The 20,621-nt window shown below is 49.0% G+C and overlaps 1 protein-coding gene across 1 annotated transcript; it reads left to right on the plus strand.

Annotated features, from left to right (window-relative positions):
• The first annotated feature begins 657 nt into the window (after nt 1-657).
• Tfap2e (transcription factor AP-2 epsilon) lies at nt 658-17,226 on the plus strand. Its single transcript, XM_027399295.1, is given in 8 exon segments — nt 658-684; nt 982-1,294; nt 1,297-1,463; nt 2,001-2,052; nt 10,911-11,133; nt 13,116-13,234; nt 13,944-14,085; nt 16,447-17,226. Coding segments are annotated over 8 exon segments (1,326 nt in total). The 3' UTR covers nt 16,730-17,226.
• Nucleotides 17,227-20,621: the final 3,395 nt, after the last annotated feature.

Raw genomic sequence — 20,621 nt, forward strand, 5'->3', positions numbered from 1 at the left:
CGGGGTGGAAGAAAAGAACTGACTCCTGCAAGTTGTACTCTGAGCTCCACAGTGCATCGTGGCACACGTGCCCCCCCCCACTAAATAAATAAATATGTAGTAAGCGATTGTAAATAAAAATTGCACAGACCTGAGCGAAGGTAGGTCTCCGAGTTGCATTCCAGCCTTCCATTTGATCGCAGCTGCAAGCTTGGAGCCCAGAAAGAGCTTTCATCAGAAGGGCTCAAATTCATTCACTCCTCACCCCCTGCTGGTTCCCACCAGAGCCACGCCTCCCTTTCGGCGGCCGCAGGGGAAAAGGATGAGATAGGCCATAGCTTGTCCCTTTAATGCGCGCCCCCAGAGGCCCGGCGCGCCCCCGCCACTATAACTGGAGTGCATGGAGCGGGCTGAGCTCAGAGGGAGAAGGGCGGGCGCTGGGCACCCGCTGACCGACGTTTTCAAGTGCGATCAGCTCCAGTCCGTTCCACCTCCGTGGACCCACCCGCTGACGCCCACCATTGAGGACCCGACGCCCGCTGGGCTCCCGGCGGGGTTACACCCAGCTGCCAGACGGTGATCCCCGCGGGCTGTGAGGGCTCAGGGCTCCAGTTTTTGCTCTGCCGTCGGACGAGGGCTGTGTCGCCGCCACGCCTCACGCCCCGCGCTACCCGCCCCATGCTGGTGCACACTTACTCCGCCATGGTGAGTAGTCCTGGGCACACAGGGCGGGGGTTGGGGGGAACCGAGGAGCCTGGATGCTGGACCTTCCAAACCTCCTGCCCCTGCGCTAACGAAATCGCGAGGGAAGAGTGGCACAGGGCCTCTGCCAGGCCGAGAAAGTGGTAGCGGGAGCCCGAGGTCTCCAGCCTAGGACTCCTGCGCCCACAGGGCATCCGCCTGCGGACAGCAGCAGGACCATGGCAAGCTGAGGGGGACCTCACGGGGTGGTGTCTTTTCAGATTCGAACGGCTCGCCTAACACACGCTTCTCCTTCCGCAGGAGCGCCCCGACGGGCTGGGCGCAGCGGCTGGCGGGACCCGCCTGTCGTCCCTGCCCCAGGCGGCCTACGGACCCGCGCCGCCACTGTGCCACACGCCCGCCGCCTCTGCCGCCGCCGACTTTCAGCCTCCCTACTTCCCGCCGCCCTACCCGCAGCCGCCGCTGCCCTACGGCCAGGGCCCCGACGCCACCGCCGCCTTTCCGCACCTGGCCGCGGACCCCTACGGCGGCCTAGCGCCCCTGGCACAGCCACAGCCCCCGCAGGCCGCCTGGGCCGCGCCCCGGGCTGCCACCCGCGCCCACGATGAGCCGCCGGCTTGCTGGCGCCACCCGCCCGCGCTCTGGGCCTCGACCCGCGCCGGGACTACGCTGCCGCGGTGCCCCGGCTCCTGCACAGCCTGGCCGACGGCGCGCACGGCCTGGCAGATGCTCCCCTTGGTCTTCCGGGGCTGGCGGCGCCCCCCGGCCTGGAGGAACTGCAGGTGAGACCAGAACGGGCCGGAATGGGCTGGGATGGGCCGGGATGGGCAGCGATTTAGAATCCTGGCTGGAGGCAAAGAAAGACAAAAGCGGCAGCCCGACTCTTCTCCCAGCCCGCCTTTCCCTAAATTTACACCTCTGACAGGGAGTCCTTGGTTAGACGCTGTCTGGCCCAAAGGTCTCGAGTAGACGCGTGGTGCCTGGATGGCAGCAACCCTCGTGGAATAACTTCTTTCTCTCCCCACTTTGGGACTGAGCCACGGTGGCCAGTCCTCTGGAGCAGCCTAGGCTGGGGTTTAGAGAGGCTCAGTAGCTGTCTATCTAAAGCAAGGAGATCCCCAGGCAGGACTGCGGCTTGGGCGCAGATGGTCCCGAGCCCAGGCGATTCCTAATCACGCCGGTCCTCCTGGTAGCCGCCTCAGGCAGCCGGTGGTAAGCATAGGGCGGAGCAGACGCGGACTAAGGGACAGCCCCGCATGGGAAGCTACAGCCGACTAGGTCCGTACGCACCCCTCACTGTCATCCTCTTCTATTTGCAGGCGATAGATGACCCGGGAATGAGCCTCCTGGATCAATCCGTGATCAAGAAAGGTAAGGAATGGTGTGCAACTTCAGGGCAGAGCCAGGCGTGATGGTGCAAGCCCTGGGCGCAGAGACCCATTTTCTTCTCCTTGGCCGTTGTTTGCTGTGCATCGCCAGGCTCAGTGGCCGGGGAACATCTTTTTCTGCTCAGGAGAAGGGCAGTGGGGGCTAGCTGGATGATTTTGCTCAGGAGTTTGTCGCCTGAGGTGGGCCGCACTCCCTAAGCTACAACTGCACTGTCTCTCCTCAGAGGGTGACCTTGTGGATCTGGAGTTGATTTGTAGAACGAGTTAAACCACTTCCCTGTTTGCTAAGAAATGGGAATGGGAGTGCTGTTGCCACAGATTTTGATCAATGACTTCCATTTTATTGAGCTTTAACACTTTGCAGCCTGGCAAACGCTTTTGGTTCCTCTTTTCCCAGCAGAACCTAGAGGGGAGGGGGGCTTGCATCCTCCTGACCCCCCAGGACAGGCGATTTTCTTTGATCTGAAGCCTCCTAAAGCATTTAGAGGATCTATGGTGGGCTATGTACTCCAGGTCAGACCTGCTGTCTCTTCTGCTGTCTGCATCTCTGGGCTCAGGGTTCTGTGCAGACTTTATATTCTAGGCAGCAGTGTTTCCTTGGTGTGTATGTTTGTTGTTGTGAGTGTGTTTGTGATTTGTATCTGTGTATGCTAGGGTATGTATTCTGTTTGGGGTTCTCTGTGTACCTAACATGCCTCCTGGAATTTGTCATTGGTATTTAAGGCGTTCTAAGGGTGTGAGGCTCTCTCCTTGGTGGTTTTGTTTTGTTTGCCTCCATATCTGTGTGTCTTTTTGCATTAGTAAAATGGGTGGGTTTTCTGACCTGAAGACCAAGTTCTGACCATGCAGAGGAGAGGTGAGAAAGAGGCAAATTGGACTGGACAGAAACGGAAAGACCCAGGCCTTGGGCAAGCTCCTTAGATTTTGGGGTGGGTGCCCAAAGGAATTCAGAGGCAATGGGAGCCTGTAGCGCCTGAGGGCAGGCACACCTCCCTCGGGATTTGGCCAGAGCTGTTTTTCAAGCAAGTGAATTCAAGCCCAAGCTGTTTGCCCAGTGTAGAGGTTCGTAGGGGAGGCTTGCGGTGGGGGTGGAGACAGTAGAAAGGGCTGGACTTCCAGGAGTTAGAGCTAGGTATGGAATTTGGACAGCCTCCCAGAAATTGGTGAGGGGTGCCCTCGGGAATCTGGGATTTTCACCAAAAGCTGGGAGTACAAGGAAGATGCCGGGGACACATTGTCCCCCTCCCCAGCATTTTGCTATGAACAACTCTTGTTTTGACCTGGTAGAAGGAAAAGTTGGGTCTGGAGTCCTTAAATAACCTGTCACTGGGCTCTTTGCAAGCCCCCAGATCCTGGTTTCTGCCTAGCTCAAGGTTCACTAACTTCCTAGAGAGACCCAAACCCTGCATTTGGGGAAGGGGCTCACTATTCCCCCAGGTGGAAGAACCCGCTGTTGGTCTGGGTACTTTGGGTCTTGAGAGTTTCTTGTAGGTTCTGGAGTCTGGCCTACGGGCTGCGCTGATCCATAAGTAAGTGCGCATCCGCATCCGGGAGACAGTAGTGCTTATCGGTCTGTGACCACGAGCAGTGAGGTGAAGGACTCATAGAAACTAACTCAAACTGAGGGGACTGAGGCACGGTAGCAACAGTAGGAAAGGAGGGAACAGAGCCGGGTAACCTGGAGAAGGAGGAGCCTGATCCTGGCGAGCGTGGCAGTCTGCTGCCCAGCCCAGCGGGCCACTGAAAGAGAAAAGGGGGGTCAATGCCCAGGGACAGCCGGCTCCCACGGTCCACCCCGAAATTAGCGGCTTTGGCCAGGCAAGCGGTGCTGCCACCAGACTCTGTTCCCTGGGGGAGCCTCGCAACACACAGGTTTTGTTTTGTTTTTGCCGGGTTCTCCTCGACCAACGCGGGACTCGGTTTCGCCGGGTGGGTGGCCACTGGGCGGCGGGTTAGGCCCGGTGTTGGTACTCGGGCTCTTCCGATGTCGTCGGGTTTCCGAAGACTCTGGACTCTGCTTAGTGCCGTGAGTTACCGCCCACCGCCCAAGTCTTGCCTTAGGGAAAGTGGATCTTGGTGGCCTGTTCTGGTTGTGGAGGGAGCCTGCACTGTTATAGGGTCTGGGGTCCAGCACACGAAACCCTTGCAGCCCTTTGCTCCCAGCAGAAGCGGCCCTCCTCCTCGGGTGTCCATCTCACCAGTGTCTGCAGGACACTGGCGCCTGTACAGACAGACCCACAGCCCAGATCTGAGAGTCTTCGCGGACTACAGGACTACTTGTCCTGGAGGGGAGTGGGCAGGGTCTCCCCCAGCCCAACTTCTAGGTCGGCCCATTGCAGCTACCTTGTGGGTTGGAGGTGGCCGATTACTCTGAAGAAACCCCGGAGGGCAAATGAGTAGCGCTCCATTTTCTGGGCACGGCTGTCACCTCCAGTTTTACAATCTATCTCAGACACAGAGAGCGGGGTAGGGGGGGTGGGGGGAGTGGGGGGGGGGGAGTGGTGGGGATGGTGGGAGCGGGGGAGGGGGACTGGAGGGGTGATGGTGATGCTCCACAGTATTTTCCACCTGAGAGGGTGGGGTTTCTGCACAGGAGCTCACAGGAGAGGTGGTCAGCCCCCCGAAGTTGGGAGGCGTCCTAAAGGACAGACACTTGTAAAGTACTGGTTTGTGTGTCTGTTCAGTAAATGACTGCTGGGTTTTGAAGTTTGAGCACATTGGACAGAGCATATTGAAGGGGCCCAGTTACTCCAATAAAGCACAGCCACACGAATGCTTTACCTGTGGAAAAATGGGGGCGGGAGGGCGTTGTGGAGATTAAAAATGGTGTGGTGTGGAGAGATCAGAAATGCGCTGGAGGCTTGGTGTAGTGGTACATGCCTTTAATCCCAGCCCGCTGGAGGCAGAGGCAGAGGCAGAGGCAGAGAGGCAGGCAGATCTCTGAGTTCCAGGAGAGCCAAAGCTACACAAAGAGAAACCCTATCTCAAAAAATACACAAGTAAAAAAGAAGAATTGAGCTGGAGGGGAGTGGTATGATAGGAGACTTGACATACACCTCTCCTTTCTCCCAGAAGACAGTGATTGGTGGCGAGACTGGGTTGGGAAACCCCTCTGGGCACACAGGTGGTCTAGATCTCAAGGGTTCTCTGGAATCAAGAGGGAACTAGACAGCCTTCCTCTGCACTCTTTAGTTCTGAGGGAGGTTCAGAAAGGCAGAGAGGGCCTGGGCCGGTCAGTCCAGGACTTAAGAGAAGGGAATGAGGCACTTGGCCCTGTAACTGGGTGTTTAAAAAGCCTAATAATGAAGACAAGTAGAATCTTGTTGATTTTTGATTATTTCACACATTTATATAATGGGTTTTGGGCATTTTTACCCCCACCTTTGTCCTCTCTCATCCTCCCTGTATCCCCATGAATCCTTTCTCCCCAACACACTCCCCTCCTAGTTTTGTCTTTTTTCCCCTTTGTGACCCACTGAATTCAATTATGGTTGCCTGCATGAGCAGAGGTGTGCCGTGTTATTTCCTTCCTGCCCCAGCAACCATTAATTCTTCAGAGTGGGTTGGTGCCTCATAAGATCCTACTCCATAAGAAGTATCTTTTTAAAATCACTTTTTTTTTTCTTTTGGTTTTTCAAGACAGAATTTCTCTGTGTAGCCCTGGTTGTTCTGGAACTTACAGTAAACCAGGCTGGCCTCCAACTCACAGAGATTCTTCTGCCTCTGTCTCCCAAATGCTGGGATTACAGGTGTGCACCACCACCTCCTGGCCATTTTCCATTTTTATTCATTTATATTTGTGTATTTGTGTGTGTGTGTGTGTGTGTGTGTGTGTGTGTGTGTGTGTGTGTGTGTGTAGATCAAAGGTCAACTTCCACGAGGAGGTTCTCTCTTTCCACCTTGGTATGGGTCCAGGGATCAAACTCAGGTTCTCAGGATAGACAGCAAATACCTTTTCCTGCTGAGCCAGCTCCCTTGCCCATAAGTAGTACCTTAATGTATTCTTTAAAAATTGGCAATAGTAGAAACAAATCCATGATGAACTATTCAATTTTTATGTAAAGTCAGAATCTAGATCAGCATTTCCATAGTTCTTTATTTGCCTGCTAGGACTTTTCACCCTGTAAGGCACCTGAGAGAACAGTTGACCATACAGAAATAATTTTCCTGAAGATAGTAGGAACTGTGGAGTACATGAGGATTTAAGTCATGTGCCAGCATCACCAGGCTCAATTTAATGGTTTGAAATTCTTATATTTATTCATTTATTTTGTGTTTATAAGGTCAGAGGACAACTTGTGGGGGTTGGATCTCTCCTTCCACCTCATGAGTTTCAGGGATCAAATCCAGGTTACCAGGTTTGCTGCAAGCTCCCTTCCTCACCAAGCCATTCACCACCCAATTTAGTGGTTTTTGAAAAAAATTAATGTATAGAATTGTATAATCACTACCACCAGCCATTTGAGACACATCTGTCACTCCTCAAAGTTTCTTCATTGCTGCCTATAGTTAATCTTTGCTCTTGTCTCAAGCCTTATGCAATGCCTTATCTGCTTTTGTTCCACAAATTTGCCTATTCTGGACAAGTCTATGGATATGAGGACTTGCAGACTTTTGTGTCTAGGTTCTTTTTTTTTTAAAGATTTATTTATTATATATACAGTGTTCTGCCTGCATGCATGCTTGCACACCAGAAGAGGCACCAGATCTCATTAGAGATGGCTGTGAGCCACCATGTAGTTGCTGGGAATTGAACTCAGGACCTCTGGAAGAACAGCCAGTGGTCTTAACCTCTGAGTCATCTCTCCAGCCCGTGTCTAGGTTCTTTTAGCAAATGTTTTCAGGGTTTGTCTCCACTGTAACGTGTGTCAGCTATTGGGTTTGTTTTTTGTTTGTTTGGGTTTGTATTGCTGAGTAGTGTACTATTGCTCTGAATGGCTTTCATTTTAACCTCCTTCTTAGGAGCTAGAGAGATGGCTCAGTGGTTAAGAACTCTTGTGGAGTCCAGAATTTGATTCCCCACAGTCATCCATAGTTCTAGTTCCAGGGAATCCAAAGTCCTTTTCAGACTTCCCTGAAGTGGGACACATACTTGCATGTAGGAAAATTTGTATGCATAAAGAAGATAAAATAACAGGGCATAGTGGCACACACCTTCCATCCTAGTACTGGGGAGGCAGAGGCTGGCAGATCTCTGTGGGTTCAAGGCCAGCCTGGTCTACAAGAGCTAGTTCCAGGACAGCCTCCAAAGCTACAGAGAAACCCTGTCTCAAAAAACCAAATATATATATATATATATATATATATATATATATATATACAGTCCTTATATACTGTTTACTGAAATTAATCTAATATTTCTCTTTTCTATTTATTGGTTTATTTATTTTGAGACAGGGTCTGCCTGGCCCAGAACTCGCAGATGCTCGTTTGCCTGCCTCTGCCTCCTGAATGCTGGGCAGAAAGTTGCGTGCCATCACATCGGGCTCATTTTCTTCCTTTTAAAGATTTATTTTTATTTATGTGTATGAGTGCTTATCTGCCTGTATGTACATTTACCCCACGAGTGCAGTGCCTAGAAATCCAGAAAAGGACAGTAGATCCGGTGGAACTGGAGTTAAAAATGGTTATTAGCCACCATGTGAGTGATAGAAAATGAACCCAGTTCCTCTGGAAGAGCAGCCAGTGCTCTTAAGCACCAAGCCATCTCTTCAGCCCCTTTGTTTGTTTGCTTGTTTAAGACAGGGTTTCTCTGTGTAACCCTGGCTCTGCTGGAACTCGCTCTGTAGACCAGGCTGGCCTTGAACTTGTAGATCTGCCTGCTTCTGCCTTAGAAGTTCTGGAATTAAAAGTGTGTGCCACCACTGCTCTGCTCATTACTTTTTAATGTTGTGGCCTAAATTATATTGCTATAGATCATTTTTTTAGTATAGAGCCTAAAAGACAAATGAGGACCTGTTGTGGAATATTAGTTGAAGGTGTGTCATATTTGTTAATGATGCAAAGATGTTTTGTAAATGGAGGTAGAGCTTTTCTTTTGTCCCAACCACCGAGTCCCTAACAATCACACAAAAGCATATATTAATTATAAAATGTTTGGTAACTAGCTCTTTCAACTTAAATTAACCCAGTTCTATTCATCTACATTTTCCCACATGGCTTTGTGGCTTTACCTGTTCTCTAGCATGTCTTGTTCCTCTGGCGGCTGGCTCCCATCTCTCCCAACTCCACCCTTCTTTCTCCCTGATCTCCGTTTGGCTTTCCCGTCTATCCTTATTCTGCCTGACTATAGGTCAATTCAGCTTTATTATTAACCAATGAGAGAAATATATATTTTCAGTGTACAGAAGCATTACCCCACAGCAATGTGCTGCATTCTTTTAGGTTGCATTTGTTTTGCTCTGTGACACTGTGCTACTTTGCCTCTCTAAAACACCTCATCATCTAATAAAGACTAATAGGTAGGAGAGGGATAGGCGGGACTGCCAGGCAGAGAGAATATTAGAAGAAGAATAAATAGAAAAAGAGAAGAGGGAGAGAAAAAAAAAAGGAGAGGAGGAAGTCAGGGGCCAGCCACTCAGCTACACAGAAAGTCATAGAGTAAGAAGTAATGTATATAGAACAGAGAAAGATAAAAGTCCAGAGGCAAAAGGTAGATGGGAAAATGTAAGTCAAGAAAGCTGTCTAGAAACAAGCCAGGCTAAGGTCAGGCTATTCGTAAGAAAGGATAAGTCTCTGTGTAATTATTTGGGGGCTGGGTGGCAGGTCCCCTAAAAAGCAGAGAGCCAAAAGAGTAAAGAGTAAAACAAACAAACAAACAAACAACAAAAAAAACCCAACTACACCAGGCAAGAGGCAGAAAAGGAAGCAGGAGCCAGGACACTAAGGAGGGTGAAGAGGCAAAGATAGATGTGATCTTTGGGAGCAGTGGCCAGAGCCCGAGACCCACTTCTGCTCAGTGGATGACATCATTCTGACCTCTGAACTTTCAGTTTCTTCCTTCTAACCTGGGGATATGGAGCACAGGGATGCCCTACAGAGCTGCCCAGGAGGTGTTTACAGGGTGTGCTTGCCCTTGTTGAGAGTATCATCCTATTTGCTTATCGGCTAGGATTTGATTCTCAGGCAGCTAATCAGGCACTGGGGTATGCAGGCTGTGGAGTGATCCATGGTTCAGAAAGACCCCTCTAGACTAGGGCAGGGGGACCAGAGCAACGGCTTCACAGAAATCCAGGCGAAAAGTGTCTGTGTACGTAAGAGGAGAGCCTGTTTCTCAGGTGGGTTAAGAATGGAAGCCACAGGACATGGTCCTGTGTGGGGTGTGGCAATTAAGAGAAGATTAGAAGGCTGGGCATTGGTGGCACACGTCTTTAATCACAGCACTTGAGAGGCAGAGGCAGGTGGATCTCTGTGAATTCAAGGTCAGCTTGGTCTATAGGGTGAGTGGTGAGTTCCAGGACAGGCTCTAAAGCTACACAGAGAAACCCTGTCTCGAAAAAAAAAAAAAAAAAAAAAGACGACGAATAGGGGTATTACAGAGATTTCTGGCTGAGTGGCCAGATGGGGATGGTCCTCCAGGGAGGGAAATGGCTGGGCTTTGCCAACTTGGGATCAGGTTCTCTTTCATCTCTGTAACCTTGAGGTCTAGGACTTCTTGGTTTGAGAGTGCTAGGAAAGGGTGCTGCTTTGAGACCCTGGTCCTGGGTTTGCTGCTGGTTCAGTCTACCAGCTAGATGATTTCAGGCTCATTATTTCACCTATCTGGGCTCACTCTCCCCACCTGTAGAAAGGGAATAAGGGTAGCCCCATCATGGACTAACAGCAGGTTCAGGGGCTGAGGTATAAGCACTGAGTGCTCAGCGCGCCTGTCCAGACTCCCCATTGATCCAGGCCTTCTCTAGCAAGGCCTCATTTTCTTGAAGGAGAAAGCCAAGAGACCTCTATAGAAGCTTGTGCCTGGCCCCTTCATTCCCCTGCAATTAAGAAGGGAGAGGCTGGAGAGATGGCTCAGTGGTTAAGAGCACTGACTGCTCTTCCAGAGGACCTGGGTTCAATTCCCAGCATCCATATGGTGGTTCACAACTGTCTCTAATTCCAGTTCCAGGGAATCCAACACCCATGGCCAAACACCAGTGCACATAAAATAAAAATAAATTTGAAAAAGGGAAGATGGACCCAGTGCATGGAGAACTTCCTTTCTGAGGCAAGAGTTTAGAAAACCCTCTGATTCCCCTCCTTGCCCTACACAGAGAACACGTAGGAGAGGATGTTCTGGGCCATGTAGACCCTTACTCCTGTCTTCTGGACCTGGCAGGGAGGGGGAAAGCTGGAGCCCTCATAGGGCCCTAACCTCCTGCTTCCAACATGTGGGACTCCAAAACCACCAGGACGGGAGGGTGAGATTCATAGTAGAGAAGGGGACTTGGGAATCTGGGTGATTTCCCAGCCCTGTCACGGTGACTCAGGAATCCCGCCTCATCTTAGACTCCATTTCCTCGTGTCTTGCTTTTTCTCTGATGCTGTCAACACCTGGCTGATGCCAAGCTTTAAGAGGGAACCAGGAGGACTCAGAAAGGGGATACGAGGGCAAGAACCAGACAGCTCTGGGTTCAGTGTTGTGCCCATCAGTTTACTTGAGCCTGTTACTTCCATCTCACTGTGCCTCAGTTTCTCCGTTTGTAAAGCAGGGATTATAGACCCCTTCCCTCTGGAACATGTTGGAATCACTCAACATACACAGCTGGTGAGTCAATCTGCCTGCACCACAGCTGGCTGATGCCTGGTCTGTGGCCGCTGACTCAGTGTCTTCTCCATCTCTCTTCCCTTGCTTCTGCTCCACAGTCCCCATTCCCTCCAAAGCCAGCAGCCTATCAGCCCTCTCACTGGCCAAAGACAGCCTGGTTGGCGGCATCAGCAACCCCAGTGAGGTCTTCTGCTCCGTGCCTGGCCGGTTGTCGTTGCTCAGCTCAACGTCCAAGTACAAGGTGACAGTGGGGGAGGTGCAGCGGCGACTCTCACCCCCGGAGTGCCTCAACGCCTCCCTTCTGGGGGGTGTCCTCCGAAGGTAGGAAGGCCAGCCCTCAACCCTATCCAACTGCCCAGCCAAAATCTTTAGTCTCTGTGGGACATCACACCAGGCCCCAACTGTCATCCCCACTTCAGTTTCTCTGACAGAGCAGTGCCCAGGGACTGAAGATTGTACATGGTCTGGGGTTGGTGTGTGTGTGTGTGTGTGTGTGTGTGTGTGTGTGTGTGTGTGTGTGTGTGCAGGTCGAGGTCCCTAGCAACTTCCATGAATTGTTGGGTCTAAGATTGAGCAGGGGCAGAGAAGGAAGTGTGAGTACAGAGGAAAAGATCCCTCTACACTAACCAAGGTGGGTAGGGCTGGTTCTGGGAAGAGTGGCCCTTTCCTTCTCTCTTCCTCAGGGCCGCACAGGCCTCATTGGTGTGAGTTTGGAGTGAGCAGTATGGTGGGCCACGGTTTTCTTTGTGCGTGTTCCTGTGTCTGGGAAGGGGATCTGCTTGGGAATAAGGTGTAATCATCTAAGGACGGCATGCGTATGTGTGGTAGGGGCTGGGGATGGCCAGGAGTGTTTCTACAGTGTGAGGCTCTGCATTAGTTGGGGATGTGTGGCCCACAGTGGGTCCTATGTGTATATATGTGCAATTGCATGTGCGTCTGCAGACGGTTGGTTTGTCATTGCTTTTTCTTTTCCTTTTCCTTTTTCTTACTTTTTCTGTTTTGTCTTGTTTTTATTTTTTTGAGACAGGGTTTCTCTGTGTAGCCCTGCTGTCCTGGAACTCACTCTGTAGACCAGGCTGGCCTTGAACTCACAGTGATCCACCCGCCTCTGCCTCCAGAGTGCTGGGATTAAAGGCATGCGCCACCACCACAGCCTGGTTTCTTCTTCTTCTTCTTCTTCTTCTTCTTCTTCTTCTTCTTCTTCTTCTTCTTCTTCTTCTTCTTCTTTCTTCCTCCTCCTCCTCTTTTTTTTTTTTTTTTTTTTTATTTTTTTTTTCGAGACAGGATTTCTCTGAGTAGCTTTTGGAGCCTATCCTGGCACTCATGTAGACCAGGCTGGCCTCGAACTCACAGAGATCTGCCTGCCTCTGCCTCCTGAGTGCTAGGATTAAAGACATGCACCACTAATGCCTGGCCCGCCTGGCTTATTTTTTTATTTATTCTTCTCTCATACATTTTTAAAAAAGATTTTATTTATTTATTATATATACAGCATTCTGCTTCCATGTATATCTGCACACCAGAAGAGGGCACCAGATCTCATATTGAATGGTTGTGAGCCACCATGTGGTTGCTGGGAATTGAACTCAGGACCTCTGGAAGAGCAGTTGGTGCTCTTAACCTCTGAGCTATCTCTCCTGCCCTCTCATACATTTTTTTCTTTTTTCCATGCAACTAGTTGTTTACATGTGTGTATCTGTGTGTGTGGGTGGGGGGGGGAGGCACATTTGTGCAGTTAGAGGCTATCCTCTTACTCTTGGTCTCTGAACATCCTGTACGAACCTGTGTTGAGTCCCAGGGAGTGTGTATTCATCTTTGGGGTCCTGATGTACACATGTCTCTGTATGTTCCTTGGTGTTCATGTCTGTGTGTCTCTGATATTATTTATGTGTCTCCATGTTCTTGGATACACTGAGGATGGGTTCATCTGTGTATATGTAATTGGCTTTGTGTATAGTTGTGTCTCCTTGTATTTGTCATCCTTGTGTATCTCTGTACACAGTTTTATGTGTCCCCAGAAAATGTGCTAAGGTGGGGAAGAAGGACCCTCAGATGCTACCCTGTCCTTCCCACCCTGGGCTGAAGATTCCTAAAGTGGGGTGATGCTCTTTACCCCAATCCTGACTGCACAATAGAGATTCAGGAGAGGTTGGGATTTGCTCAGAGACCCTAAGGACAAGGCTACCCACAAGCCTTAACAGGGGCTGGTATAAGGAACAAGGAAGGTCCTTGGTGCTGCCTAGCCTGTAGGCTGCTCTCTCATCTTCATAGTTACGTGTGTGTCTCTGTCTGCATATGTTAAGGGCAAAGTCCAAGAATGGGGGCCGGTGTCTGCGGGAACGTCTGGAGAAGATTGGGCTCAACCTGCCAGCTGGCCGTCGGAAGGCAGCCAATGTGACTCTGCTGACCTCACTGGTTGAAGGTAAGGCCTGAAGACTATGCATATGACATATCATCTGGTGAGACTTCCTAATGTAGGAGGGTATCGTTTAGTTATGTATGTGAACATTGCTGTGCCGTGCATGTATTCAGTGTGTCATGTATAAAGAAGTATGTGCATGAAACATGTGGACAGTCAGCACATCTGAGGATTTAACCACCCATACATGGTTCAAAATATTTGAAAAAGTTGCCCCTGTGCTGAACACATGCAGACAATAATGCATGGAACTATTTACATACATAGCATCTATATAGTACTAGGTATTTTAAGTCACCAAGAGACAATTTGTAACATACCGGGGGATGCAAGTAGGTTTATATGCAAATGCCATGCCATTTCATGTAAGGAATTTCAGTACCCACTTATTTTGTTATCTGTGGGAAACTCTGAAACTAATTCTTTTTGTCATGTGTCTGTGCATATGTGTGCACACACAGTACAACTACTTGGGGTGGGGGGGGAGGGCAAGTGGCCAATATTTGAGGTTGGTGACTTCAGACTCTGGTTCTGGGAAACTCACTGGCCCCAGCTCCATCTCTGAGCCAAAGGTGATGGGCATGAATTGGAACTGAGAAAAGAAGCCAGAGGGTGTCTCCAGAAGCAGGGTGCTCCTTAGCCAGGACATAAGAAGTTCAAGTCTAGGCTCTAGTCTCAGAGGTACACCTGGTAACATCTCCTCTTTCCCCAGGAGAAGCTGTGCATCTGGCTCGGGACTTTGGCTATGTTTGTGAGACTGAGTTTCCAGCCAAAGCAGCTGCTGAGTACCTATGCCGACAGCACGCTGACCCTGGGGAACTGCACAGCCGAAAGAGCATGCTGCTGGCTGCCAAGTGAGTGGGACTCTGTGCATGGCAAACATGGATGCAATGCAGACACACGTTAGACCTGGGATACTACTTATGAGTATACGCATGTTTATACAGTCCATATGGTGCCATATATGGCAGCTAGATTCCTTGTTGAAGTGCACATGGGAACACTTGTACATGCCATATAGGCACATGTGGATATTTATAGATATCTTTAGGTACCATGCTCATCACATTTGGACTTTTATGAACACTCCCATAAGCTCCCAAGGGCACACACTGACATCATAAGTGAATGTATCTATTATGTGCATACATTAAAAAAGTGTCATATACAGGCTTACAGCCCATGTGTGGATGCTACACCCACTTACATGAATCCGTGGCATGACCAGCCCAGGCCCTGGCATGAGTCCTCAGGGGTTATTCTGCTTCTGTGACCTTTCTCCTGAAGTCCTCAGGCCATTCTTGACGGCTCTGCAGGTCCCACTGCCACTTCCCTCAGAACTGACCGTATGCTGTCAGCTGCCCTCAGGTCTTCTCATCTTTTTTTTTTTTTTTAAGATTTTATTTATTTATTATGTATACAGTTATCTGCATGCATGCTTGCACACCAGAAGAGGGCACCAGATCTCATTATGGATGGTTGTGAGCCACCATGTGGTTGCTGGAAATTGAACTCAGGACCTCTGGAAGAGCAGTCAGCGCTCTTAACCTCTGAGCCATCTCTCCAGCCCCCAGGTCTTCTCATCTTACCCCTAGGTCACTATAATAAAATACCCTAAGCCAGGTAGTGGCTCATTTCTCATGGTTCTGGAGGCTGTTCAAGATCAAGACAGCCCCTGTGTCTGGTGAGGGCCTGCTTTCTAACATATAGCTGGCACTTGATGCTGCTGTGTTCCTTCACCAGCACCTATGGCAAGTGGCTCCCAACCTGTGGGTCACAACCCCATTAGAGATTCACGTATCAGCTATTTACATCATGATTCATAATAGCAAAACTACAGATATGAAGCTGCCCTGAAATAATATTATGGCGGGTGGGGGGGGTCACCAAAGCATGAGAACTGTATTAAAAGGGTCACAGCGTTAGGAAGGTTGAGAACCACTGGTCTATAGTGTTCTATCCCCATGACCTCATCACCTCCCAAAGGCTCTATCTTCATATCTCAGGGAAGATTTCAATATATAAGATCCAGAAGGCTACAAACATTCATTTGGAAGGCAGAAGAGAGGTGGGAGGACCGGGCTGGAAGAGATTGAGAGCTCAGAACCATCTACAGGCTGAAGTTCTGATGCCTTGGAGCACCTCACAGTCTGGATCACTCGAACTTCTATTCCCACTGACCTTTGTGGGTTTGGCCTTCAGTCACAACTCTGCCCTCCATGTGGGGCTTTCCTCCTTTAGGCAGCAAAGGACCCAGACTCCCAGACTCATAGGACCACTCAGTAGAGAGTCCTGGAAGTCTTCTTCCTGTGATAGAGGAGCCTGTCCAAATGGAGCCCACTTCATTCATGAATATGAGTCATCATATTCTTGCATCAAGCTCTTGGGATCTTGGTTTGTCTAAGACGCATGGCCAGACACAAAGATGAGTGATGATGGATCCTCTGGCCTGAGTCACATATATGATATACAAAGGAATGGAAACAGCCATGGGCTGGGTCTGGATTCGAGTCTCATCTCAGCCACTAATCTGTCTGGAACCATATGAAGAGGATAATGCTACAGATTTGTTGGACGATGTAAAATGGCATACAGATTAGACCACCTAATCTGCCTGGAAGCATATGAGGATAATGCTATAGATTTGTTGGATGATATAAGATGGCACACATAGTATACATGGTATTGATCTAGGCATCAATACTTGCTGCTATTTTAGTTATGTAAGGCAGATTCTGGGCTGCTCTCATAATTTCACAGACAAGGTTCTGTGAAGCACTGTGTTTGGGGTGGAAGAAGGGATCACAGAAAGCTTAAGGGAATAGACAGCTGAGTTGCATTCTGTAGACAGGACATCTAAGGGAGAGAAATTAGGGCATTGGCATGTGTTGTTCACATGTGTAGCACTGACCTGCTGAGTGGATTTCTGTGAAAGTCAGTTTCCGGTTTTGCAAAATGGTATCAAAGGCCAAACTGTATAGTGTAAATAAAGAATCCAGTAAATCGTTGGGTAAAGTGGTCCATGCTTTTAATCCCAGCATTTGGGATGCAGAGGCAGGTAGATCTCTGAGTTTGAGGCCAGCCTGGTCTTCTACATAGAGTTCTAGGACAGCCAGGGTTACATAGAGAAACTCTGTCTCAAAAAGAACCAGCAAGTAGGCCCTTCTCTGGGCTTAGAACTTTGTTCTTTAACCTGACTGTTCTTCCCCCACCAGGCAGATCTGCAAGGAGTTTGCAGACATGATGGCTCAGGACCGCTCCCCGCTGGGCAACAGCCGCCCAGCACTCATCCTGGAGCCTGGGGTCCAGAGCTGTCTAACACACTTCAGCCTCATCACCCACGGCTTCGGTGGACCGGCCATCTGTGCTGCCCTCACTGCCTTCCAGAACTACTTGCTAGAGTCACTCAAAGGACTGGACAAGATGTTTCTAAGCAGTGCAGGGAGTGGGCATGGAGAAACCAAGGCTTCAGAGAAGGACGCTAAGCATCGGAAGTAACTGTCTTGTTCTGTAGCTAAGTGACTCCCAATGCCGGAGATGAGGTCTTGGCTACTGTGGTGGCCTTGCTGGGATTCCAGTCAGGCCAGAGAGAACATTTATCCAGAAGCCCCTAGTGGACCAGGTTGGGTCAGAGAAGGAGGTTTCTGGTAAGTCTCCAACAGGAAACTGTCATGGAAAAGTCTGGTTCATGGGACAGAGCTCTTCCCACTGAGATGCCTGGGCAGCAGTGGGTGCCCCAAGCCAGAGGTGCTACTGAGGAGTTAGTGACCTTCACTCCAGAAATCTCCTAGCCCTAGAACATGAGGGCTAGCAGGAGGTCCCAGTGGGCTCTTTGGATCCTTCCTGCTCTTGGAGAAGAGTGGGCAGGAGAGGCCCCCGAGGAACAAAGATGGTACAGCACAAATCACAGAACTTGAACCCAGGCTGTACATCACAGACTTGCTGCTGTCTGCCCTATTTATTTATGTACAATATAATTAAATTTGAAAATTTAAGATCGTCCAGAATGAGTTATTTTTCCTAATGAGTTGGGGGTTCATTTGACAGACTTCTGCTCTCGTACCAAAGAGTCTACCCGGGCCGTGATGAGGGGTGTTCTCGTTCACAAAGGGATCTGAGAAGAAAGGTACTGTAATTAGGTTCTTCTGCATGTGGGTACTGATGTTAGGAGTCTACACGCCTTGTCACATCAGTATGGCCATTTGTGTGTGTCATCAAGTGAATACAGTGCACATACTTGTGACTTCCTGGGCCTGTCTGTTTGGTTGATGCCGTGTTACCATGGTTGTAGGTAGTGTCTGCCAGTGTGGATACAGATGACTATCTGAATGGGGCAAACGCTGACTCGGCTCTCATCTTCTGAAGGATTTCACTCTTGAGACATCCATCTTTCCTGATTAGTTTCTCCCTCTACTTAATCTACTAGATCATACCTAAAGCACATATAATTCTAGGATTCACCTTGCAAAACTCAAATCCTGCTTATTTCTTTTGCAGTTAAAAGTTTTGGAAGACACCCCTTTCTGTATTCCCTCACTCCTGACTCTCAACTAACACCCCTCCCTGACAGTCCATTTAAACCTATTCAGCGTGGCCAACAATGATCACCTAAAAGCTAAAGACATTTTTGTTTTTGATGTGACTAGCCAAAAAATTGCCCTTAAAATCTTTTTCGGACAGTTTTTCACATAAGCCAGGCTGGCCTCTGAAATAGTCTGGCCGAGTTCTAGAAGTGTGCCACACCAGGTAGGTGCGCTTGGTCTTTTCTGAAATTCGGTGTGGTTCCCAGCTTTTCCCTGTCTCACCTGACCTGGCCAGTTCCCTTTCTACCTTCTTTGCCTGATCCTTTTCCACTCAACTTCTAAATCTTGGTTCTCGGGGCCAAAGTCTCCCTAGATGGTACCATTCCATGAGGGGCTTCCTATGCCACATGCTGCTGACCTTTCCCTTCAGCCCAGACAGCTCTCAACTGTCCTGACTTCCTGGTGTCTATGCCATATGGGCTAACAAGCACCTCAAACTCAGGTCCCATATGGGGTGCCTGAATCAATGCAATCTTGAATGCCTCCTACCTGTCCCATCCATCTTTGCTAATGGCACCACCTCTACCAGGAATGGGGAGTCCTATTTGATCCCTTCTCTCCATCACTCCTCTGCAGGCCTGCGACAGCAGCCTCCCAGTCTGATTTCACTGGTGCACCTCCATCCAAAGGCCTTGCTATGCAATGATGTGAACTTCGCTGGCTTCTCCAATCTCTAACAATTCTCATCACTCACTTTATAGTAGCCACACTAACTCCTTTTTTGGTTTTTTGAGGCATTAAGGACAAATTTCTCAGGATCCAACTAAGTGGACTCTTAGTTTTATGACAAGCAAGAGGGAAAGGAGCCCAGGGAACTGGAATGGTTGGAGACTCTGCAATGCATAGTCCACCAAAGCAGACAACTGGGAGCTCGAGGTCAGTCTGGTCTACACGGCAAGTTCCAGGACAGCCCATGATACAGAGACCCTGTCTCAAAGTCATAGAGACTTCAAAGGGATTTAGGCAGTAGACATGGCAAAAGCTGGTTACTATGTGAAGATAGCAAGAAAATAAAGGGTGATATAAAAAATGGAACGTGGGTGGCATGGACTGCAGAGAGCAGAAAAGGGACAAGAGGAAAACATGAAACCTGAACAAAAGCTAGTGTTAATGTTAGTGGGTCAATGTCAGCCTCTTGTTTTGGACAAATTATGCACCATAGTTATGTTAGACACTACGGTTAGCACAAACTGGGTAGTAAGAGCTCTACGGGAACTGCTATCTTTGTAACTTGTCTGTAAAACCAGTAATTCCAAAAACAATTCATTTAAAATAAATGAGAGCCAGTGAGACGCTTCAGTGAGTTAAAGATGTTTGCACCCTACCCGACTACTAGATTGACCCTCAGGACAAGGCAGAAAGAGAAACCTACAAGTTGTTCTCTGACACACACACATACCTTTTTTATGTGCATTGGTGTTTTGCCTGCGTGCATGTCTATGTGAGGGTGTTGGATCCCCTGGAAATGGAGTTACAGACAGTTGTGAGCTGCCATGTGGGTGCTGTGTATTGAACCCAGGTCCTGTGGAAGAGCAATTAGTGCTCTCAACCACTGAGCCATTTCTCTAGCCCCAACATACAATTAAAAAACAAAACAAAACAAAACTCTATGTTTCTGGCAGAGGTAGCTGTAAGATGAAAGACTAGATAGGTGTGGAGTTGGGTAGGTAGTAAGGTCAGCTTTAGACATGTTGATGTGCTTGCTGTCCCTAAAGCTGAGGTTGAAGTATCTTGATTCGTAACTCAAAAAAGAGAGGGTGAAGACAGACAGCTGGGTTTTTGGGTTTGCATGAGGCTGTCTGGAGACATGTACATTGAAAGGCAGTGAGCTTTTCACTCCTGGTTAAGTCCTGTTCATAGAGCAAATGTGCTATGTTTATTGAGCATTTCCTAACACCAGGTTCTGCACTATCACTGCATAGAACACTCTAGACTGCTGTGAAGTAGGTCCTTTTTCAATCATTTTATACAACGCTGATGCTTCAGCAGGGCCACACCCAAGGGGCGACGAGAAGCGCCGGCAGAACTCTTCAGGCAGATACCTAGAGATCAAGGAACCTAGCAGAGGGTCCAAACCTCTTCACTCGATGTTGGAGGCAGAATCATTTGTGATGCGACTCTTCTCTTTCCATCCAATTCTTACTGCATTAAGCACTCAGCATCAGAGTATACGGAAGCCTGAAGACACCAGAACTGGCTTTTCACTCAGTATTGTGAATATGAATGATGACAGCAATCTGAGAAACAGGATATGCTTCTCTCAGACAAACTGAAAACTGATCCATATGTGGAACCATTATTTATTTTTGGTTTTTCAAGACAGGGTTTTCTCTGTGTTGCTCTGACTGTCCTAGAACTTGCTCTGTAGTCCAGGCTGGCCTCGAACTCAGAGATCCACATGCCTATGCCTCCCAAATGCTGGGATCAAAGGTGTGTGCCACTACCACCTGGCTGCATATTTGTATCTTTAAAAATGGGAAGAAAGCTGGACCTGGTTTTGACTGCCAGGACCCACATAATGGCTCAAAACCATCTGTAAACTCCAGCCCCCGGGGATCCAATGACCTTTCCTGGCACTAGGCTCAAACATGGTACACAGACATACATGCAGCCATACACCCATACACTAAAAATAAAATAAAAAGCATGCATGCAAGCAAGCTAACTGGGCCTGATGGTAAAAACACATAATCCTAGCTACTAGTGAAGCTGAGGCAGGAAGATCACAAATTCAAGGCCAGCCTGAGTAACATAGCTAGTTCAAGGCCATTTTAGGCAAGTTAGCAAGACCTTGTGACAAACAAAAG

The sequence above is a fragment of the Cricetulus griseus genome, chromosome 2, assembly GCF_003668045.3.
Source record: "Cricetulus griseus strain 17A/GY chromosome 2, alternate assembly CriGri-PICRH-1.0, whole genome shotgun sequence".
NCBI classification, from domain to species: Eukaryota; Metazoa; Chordata; class Mammalia; order Rodentia; family Cricetidae; genus Cricetulus; species Cricetulus griseus.